Source organism: Lepidochelys kempii, chromosome 20, assembly GCF_965140285.1.
Source record: "Lepidochelys kempii isolate rLepKem1 chromosome 20, rLepKem1.hap1, whole genome shotgun sequence".
NCBI classification, from domain to species: domain Eukaryota; kingdom Metazoa; phylum Chordata; order Testudines; family Cheloniidae; genus Lepidochelys; species Lepidochelys kempii.
In genome coordinates, this window is record NC_136399.1 from 21605996 (window position 1) to 21613288 (window position 7293).

Genomic DNA, 7293 nt, shown 5'->3' on the forward strand with positions numbered 1-7293 from the left:
AGCCAGGCCAATCATTTACCTGCTGGCCCAGGTGAGATCTTCCTTTTCCTCTTCCTCCGCTGGATTCCCCTCTCAGCCCAGTTTTCAGAGGTATTCTGCAGCTCTGTCACTGGCAGTGTCTCTGTCCTGAGCTATCTTGGCGTTGGAGTCAGCCAGCTGGAGATGAGAGCCATTTCTTGAGGAACAGACGATTATTATTTATTTGTATTACAGTAGCATCTAGGAGTCCTGGTCAGGTACCAGAACCCAAGATATCATCCCCTTTCTTAGAACTCTACTCAGAACAGAACTCCCTGAGACACCAACATCACTGTTACAGTCTGTGGGCTGGAGAGGTGATTTTGCATCTCTAGGGGCCAGATACCTTTGAAAATCTGGCCCCAAGTGCCTTTTGAAACTGGGATTTATGCTTCTAAATTACTTAGGGTACGTCTACACTGCGATAAAAAATCCACTGCACTGAGCCATAGAACTGGGGTCAATCGACTCGGGCTTCTGGGACTTGTGCTGTGGGGCTAAAAATCGCAGTATAGAATTTTGGGCTTGGGCTGGAGCCCCGGCTCTGAAACACGGTGAGGGGCAGGGTCTCAAAGCCTGGGCTCCCACCCGAGCCCAAATGTCTACACTGCAATTTTTAGCCCCTGCAGGCTGCATCCCACAAGCCTGAGTCAGCTGACCTGGGTCAGCCACAGCCATGCCGCATGGCTTTTGCTGCAGTGTAGACATCCCCTTAGGTGCTTTTGAAAATATTCCCCCTAGTGATTTTAGTTACACGAGTTGTTTCAGCTCCTACTCCTCCCCTGGGTACTCCTGCCAAGTTTTGTACTTTTACCTTTACATTTTCCTTGTTTTCCCCTCCCTGGTGCTGTGAGAGAGATCAATGCAAACAACAGGGGAACCCGACTCACAGCCTATGCAGGGCTGGAAACCAGTGAAACTGACAAGATGCCAAGTGCCATCAATGGCACAAAGACCCTGAAAAGAGAGAAAGATGTTGGTGCCCTTTGACAAGTGGCTTTTCAGGCCCTTGTAGATTGGCTTCCTGTTTGGAGCAGAAATCGGTGACATGGAGTCAGGTGTTTTCTTAGTGCCGTTTGTTTATTTGCAAGATGTTCACCATTCTGTTTCCCTGAACAGCAATGTTCACAGACTGCACACGCGAGAACCCCTCTTGCCGGGCCCAGGGTAAGGACATGCCCAGCTCCGAAAAGATCCTCCCACTTAAAGATTGTCTGTGCTCCTGGGGTCACTGGGTGGGTGGCTATTGTTTGTCAGCTGCACCAGGAATCCTGATTGGATGAAGGCTCCCAGCTGCTAGAGGAGAAGTGACAGGGTCACAGATCTCTGTGTTCTGAAGAGAGGAAGAGTGGCTGGGTACATGTGTTTCCTTTTCCAGGAAAGATGCTCAGAACCTCAGCTGGTATAAAAGCCGTTTGAGCCATTGGGGTAGGAAGAGGCTCAGAGTGATGCCTTCAGGCAGCATTTACCAAAAGTGCGAAGAGTCCGACCAAGGGACGCTCAAGGAACAGGAGACAGAAATGGCTTTTGGGAGAGCAGGTAACCCCAGGCTGCATTAGTGGGAGAGTGCGCAATCATTTCCTGCTAATCAGCTCACTCCTTGATAACACGCCCTGATCCTGCAGACTCCACACCCCAGTGAAGCCAAGAGGAGGGCGGTGTCAGCGAGGTTTGCAGGATTGGGCCCTACTTATGGAGCGGCATAGTGCTCAGCAGCGAAGTCAGACTCGAAGGCAGGTCTGTACTCTGGGAGGGTGGCGTTTCATACATCACAGCAGGAGGTGCTGGGCAGAGCCAGGCTGAGAATTCCAGGCTTGTCTCAGCAGCATTTCATCAGATGTTTATGTTTGGTGCTTGCATACTCTGGCAATGAGGGGTTTAAAAGCAGGGGAGCAAGAGAGAGAGAGAGTGTATGGGGATGGAGGGGTGCTGTATGATGATAGATAGATAGATAGCTGTGGATGAACTGGTGTGTATGGAGATTGTGAGATAGATAGGGATGGATGTGCGTGTATGGGGATGGATAGATGGATGGGGGGTATATGGAGATGGATGGAGGGGGGTGTATGGGGATGGATGGATGGAGGGGGGTTTATGGTGATGGGTGGATGGGGGGTATATGGAGATGAATGGAGGGGGGTGTATGGGGATGGATGGATGGACGGATGGAGGAGTATGGGGATGGCTGGATGGGGTTGTATAGGGATGGCTAGCATTTATGGGATTGAATGGATAAATGGATAAATAGATCCATTTTGCATCCATATTGCACTCAGGACTAGTGTCCACAATGTACGAGTTGCTGGGCGCTGGAGCCCGTCGTACACAATTGCAGGTTATACCATCAGGAGCCTTGGCCCTGATCCCTGTCCCAGCCCAGGGGTGGACGTGTTACGAGAGGCATTTCAGAGCCAGAGTTCTGCTGATCAGGCGGGATGTCCCTGCGTTGTGCAATAGGAACATGCCTCGTGCAATTCTGCGCTTACAGCAGATTTGTGCTTCTTTTCTTCCTCTTTTTTTACTTTCATTCCTGGGAAGTGAAGGGGGATACGTGCGTGTGTGTGTGGGAGGGGGGCGCTGATTTGAGATGTAGGCGTTGGAGACACAGCTGCTTCCTTCCCCTCCCCAGCCCCGCTGCTGACAGCAGCACAGTGGGCTGGGGCAGTGGAGGAAGGGGGGGTTGGCTGGTGAGTACATGGTACTGTGCATGGAGCAACGCTCTGAACCAAGGGCTTGTCCCTGCCTGGAGGAGGCTACAGTGGCTGGGACAGAGCAGCACAGAGCGGGGGGCAGCCTCTCTGCCTGGCAGGCTTCATGGCGCATGAGTCTGCAGCAAGATGGGGAGGAATCTTAGAGGACAGTGTATGGGGGAGCATAGGGCACTGGGGGGGAGGCCAGGGCTGGCCATAGGGAGGTGGTACAAGCAACCATCAGGAGGGGAGCACGGACTGAACAGGGGGTGAGGGGGAGATGTAGGCAGGGGTTGCAGCCGCGGAGCTGTATCCTGATGGTGGAAGGCAGTCAAAGCAGAGAGAGGAAAGGGTGGGAGGTGAAACCCCAGGGAATCATCCCAGCATCTCACATGGATCTCATGGCCTGGCTCCCCCAAAGGATCCTTCGGAAAACAGAGGGGACTTCCAGGAAATGGGGTTCTCTTACTTCTGGGGCTTAGGCTCAATGGAAATCCAGGTGGGCAAATGATAGATAGATAGGGTGGATATAAGGAGCAATGGTCTCAAGTTGCAGTGGGGGAGGTCTAGGTTGGATATTAGGAAAAACTCTTTCACTAGGAGGGTGGTGAAGCACTGGAATGGGTTACCTAGGGATTTGGTGGAATCTCCATCCTTAGAAGTTTTTAAGGCCCAGCTTGACAAAGCCCTGGCTGGGATGATTTAGTTGGGGATTGGTCCTGCTTTGAGCAGGGGGTTGGACTAGATGACCTCCTGATGTCTCTTCCAACCCTGATATTCTATGATTCTATAGGGATAGATAGATAGAGGGTGTGAATTCCCCTGCATGCTCTGTGCTGCACAGAGATTCCTGACCCCAGTGGCACGTCCATCTCTATTTATGAATTACAATAATAGTGAATTCTGAATTCCCCTAGTGCCTTCCCCGCGAGGCTTCGAGCACACCTGCCCCCGCAGCACTGGTTCACCAGAGGGCAGGGACCAATGCTCTAACCCCCGCTGTCTCTGCTCCTGCCTTCCAGGGAATTCCTTGCTGCAGTGCGGTAGCGGCAGCGGCCTGAATGGGGAGGAAAGGTCAGTATTACCCCTTCACGCTGTGAACGCCGTGTCGTTTGTATTATGGGTCATCCTCCTCGCCATGGTGATTGGAAAGTGTAAGTATCCCGGAGTGCGTTTAGGACTATCACGCAGGAATGGACCAGTGGAAAAGACCAGGGGTGAAATCCCGACTCCATTAAGTCAATGGCCAAATTCTCATTGGCTTCAGCAAGGCCAGGATTTCAGGCCAAGAGTCCCTCCCAGCCAGGTCCCCTTGTGTCTGGCAATGGCCAGTGTCAAGACACTGCAGGAGAAGGGATATAGGCCCCCGCAATGTGTTTCATTGTGCCATAGTGCTGCTAATTGTAAGACAAGGCTCATTAAGTCAGGCCACCTGCCCTCCAATTCACAGCAGTGGGGCACCTTCCCAGAGCCCACACTGTGAGCAGGAACACGCTGGTGTTTGATTCTTGAATGTATTCACAGGTACAAGTAAGTACAATGTATGTTGGGATGCCCTCTAGCAGCTGCTCCACGCAGGATAACAGCCTAACTATTCCTGCCAGTTAAGAGAGTAGCTCCTGTAGCTCAAAAGGTCTTTGCTGTGGCAGGGATTCACATCCTGCTGAGGAGCCTTGGTGGGTGTCATTACACAGAGCAGCCTCAGCGTTGTGAGCTCTAGGTGGTGTTTGAATTAAAGCCCCAGCTCCAGGAGTCTTGTGATTGGGTGAGAATCTGAGCTTTCATTTAAAAATACTGAGACGGATTCTAGTTGCAGAGAAAAGCTTGGGAAAGCGATGTAATGGCTCAGAAACCAGGAGGCAAAGAAAAGAAAAGTCTATTATTTTTCACAAATCCCATGATTTTTAAGCCAATCTTGTGATTGGTTTTTAACCTCTGGAGTTGGCCAGACTGCACCAGGGCAGAGGTCATTCAGAGGGGACTCTGGGTGAAATCCTTGAAGCCAGTGAGGCACCTAAGGCTCCTACTGCAATCCACAAAACTCCCACTGAGCACTGTAGGCACCTAAACTCACTCGACACCTCTAGGCATGTGCACTCCTGCCTCCCTCGAGGCATCTGGATGCTTGTCTCCCACCTAAACCCCTATACAAATCCTTTCTGCTCCTCTGCCAGGGAGGAGGGATTTGAACCTGGGTCGCCCACATCCCAAGTGAGTGTTCTGACCATTGGGCTATAAATTATAAGGTGGGCAGCAGCACCTCCTCCCCTGCATTTTGTGTAGAACGAGGCAGGCACCTAACTCATTCCCAAAAGACGCTACTTAGGTGCCTAAGCCAGGAGAGGAGTTCCTGTTTGTGGATCACTAGCAGAGCTAGATACTTCCCATTCCTGCAGCCTGGATTAGCATGCCTAGCTCTGAGAAAAGGGCAGGGATGGCTCATCAGTATCTCCCATTGGCTACTTACACAGCTCCCCGCCTAGCGTGCTGCGTTTTGGGGATTGCACTCAGATGCATTGCTCTCCCCAGTCATTGTATCGGAGCCTGGGCATGTAACTTGGCTTTGTGGGTGTTCCTGGGATTTTCTAGGCACTGTGGTGCTCAGCATTGCAATGCCAAAATCCCTTTGGGGATATCACCCTCAGAGATTATCTCCACAGGGGGAAGTTGGAAAGTAGAAATGCAGCATGTCACTCTACGCTGTGAACCCAAATCGAAAACTCAGCCCCCCTCCCCCCACCCCTCCCCAAACCATATAAACAGCTGGCATCTGTCCTTCTGTCTAGACTCGGAGATGTCCAAGGAGCTGGAGCAGTTGCGGACTGGTCAATCTGTGCTGAGAGGCAACGGTAACAATTCAGTTTACTTATGAGTGTCCGTGTATTTGTATTACTGATGTTGCCCCTTTGGCAGAAGCCAAAATCGGAGGTGCTGTCAGGTTTGTTCCTGTTAGGGGGTGTTAGCCGATGGCCAAGGATGTTTGGTGAGGTGCCAGCTATGCCCATTTATACCATCCATGACTTTAACCGCTAGGACGCACTGTCCCTTTGCGGCGGGCAGCCCAGGCTAGGCTGATGGATGCCCCAAGGTCCTAACCACCTGTGACTTTAACTGCTAGAGCTCAGAGCTCCTTCGCAGCGGGCAGCCAGGATTGACTGACAGGTGCCCCAAGAGTTTGCCCCGTGGAGGCGGCACAACTCAATGCTAGGCTCTTAGTACTCTCACCTAATGGCCAGGCTTTAAAGCCAAAACGGCTGAGGTTCTTTAATTGTGTTGGCTGCTTTACAGTAAACCAGAGAAAACAAGTCAGGCTTATGCACAAATGGTTACCAAAATTTATTAAGCTAGATTCTAATCATGTGGTTACAAAATTGCTAGTGCCTACTTATTTAAATGTAGAGATGTTACACACACACAAACAAGTTACAAAACTGAAGCCACAATCCCAAAGAAAGAAAACAAAGTATAGAGCTCTATTTCAAAATATGTATACACTAAAGATAGGAGATCAGGTGTGGGTGCTTCTTACCCTCCTTGCATCTCTCGATTCCAGCGGTGCCAAGCCAGGATCGGTCACTCAATTCCACGGAAAGATGAATAAGGGACAAGGCTTAGGGACCCTCTTAGCTGCAGAAGCCTTGGGAGGCTGTCACTTATCTGACCAGCAGATAGTGAAAAGCACTCAAAAATCATGGTGCTGTAGGTCCCCTACTTATACCTCTGTACTCCTTTATTCTCTCTCTCCTTTCTTATGCCAAATTGAGGCTGGTCTGTCTGGGTGACGCCAGCTTTCGCAAGAGTAGTTTACACTTGCAAGGGAGAGAAACAATAGGTGTCGACTACTGGACATTTCTTTTATCAGGGTAAATATTTTCCCACCTAGGATGTTGGTGTGTGTGCATCACGCTATTTAGTAGGGGCTAAGAGCCATGTCTATCACAGGGCCTCTGCCTGCTGTGAGCTTAATCCTTGTATCTGCTCCCAGAGGCACATTGTAGCAGCACACCTGTGCTTTTCACAGCTTCAAAGGCTGTGCTGGAATATATGTTAAGTGCCCTGTTCCGGCTTCCTCCTGTATTTCCAGCAATGCTGGTCTGAAGGGGGGGGGGGGGCTGTCTGTCTGGCTACAGGGGGAGCAATCGCTGCTCCCAAGCAGGTCTGTTCTTGCTGTGATCTTGTTTAGTTAGAACATCTTGTTCCCTTGAACACAGCAGGAACAAACAGCTGCAGGCTGTTCCCTGTCTCGGAAATGCCCCTTCTGCCCCTTCAGCTCTGTGCCCAAGAAACTCCATCTCTGCTTCCTGACAGGGTCCCGCTCACAGCTCCTTCAGCCTCCCTCACACACAGGCTGCTCCGAACACCTGGGGCTACAACCAGGGTGCCCCTCGGCCCACACAGCTCTTTCCTGCCATGCAGCCTGGTGCCTTGGGTGGTCACTTTCATTGTCTGCAGCTGTTTCACTACATAAATGAGGTTGATTGCTCCTCCTGTTGTGTCTAAAAGTGGATACTTAGCACTCATTGGCTATAACAGGCCCTGTGATTGTCTATGGATCCCAGACTCGCCTGTTAGGTGTATTATGGCA

At 51.0% G+C, this 7293-nt stretch overlaps 1 protein-coding gene across 1 annotated transcript; it reads left to right on the top strand.

Moving 5' to 3' along the window:
• The first annotated feature begins 1307 nt into the window (after nucleotides 1-1307).
• On the top strand, nucleotides 1308-6776 carry LOC144929599 (uncharacterized). Its single transcript, XM_078849625.1, has 3 exons — nucleotides 1308-1557; nucleotides 3731-3862; nucleotides 5495-6776. Exons 1-3 carry the CDS (start codon nucleotides 1467-1469, stop codon nucleotides 5578-5580), a joined length of 309 nt encoding a protein of 102 aa, XP_078705751.1. The 5' UTR covers nucleotides 1308-1466; the 3' UTR covers nucleotides 5581-6776.
• Nucleotides 6777-7293: the final 517 nt, after the last annotated feature.

Bases quoted from the DNA above. Each gene is read 5' to 3' on its own strand.
- LOC144929599 (XM_078849625.1), top strand. From the start codon at position 1,467: ATGCCTTCAGGCAGCATTTACCAAAAGTGCGAAGAGTCCGACCAAGGG. The intron at 1,558-3,730 runs GTAACCCCAGGC...CCTGCCTTCCAG, and splicing joins AATGGCTTTTGGGAGAGCAG to GGAATTCCTTGCTGCAGTGC. The intron at 3,863-5,494 runs GTAAGTATCCCG...CCTTCTGTCTAG, and splicing joins CGCCATGGTGATTGGAAAGT to ACTCGGAGATGTCCAAGGAG.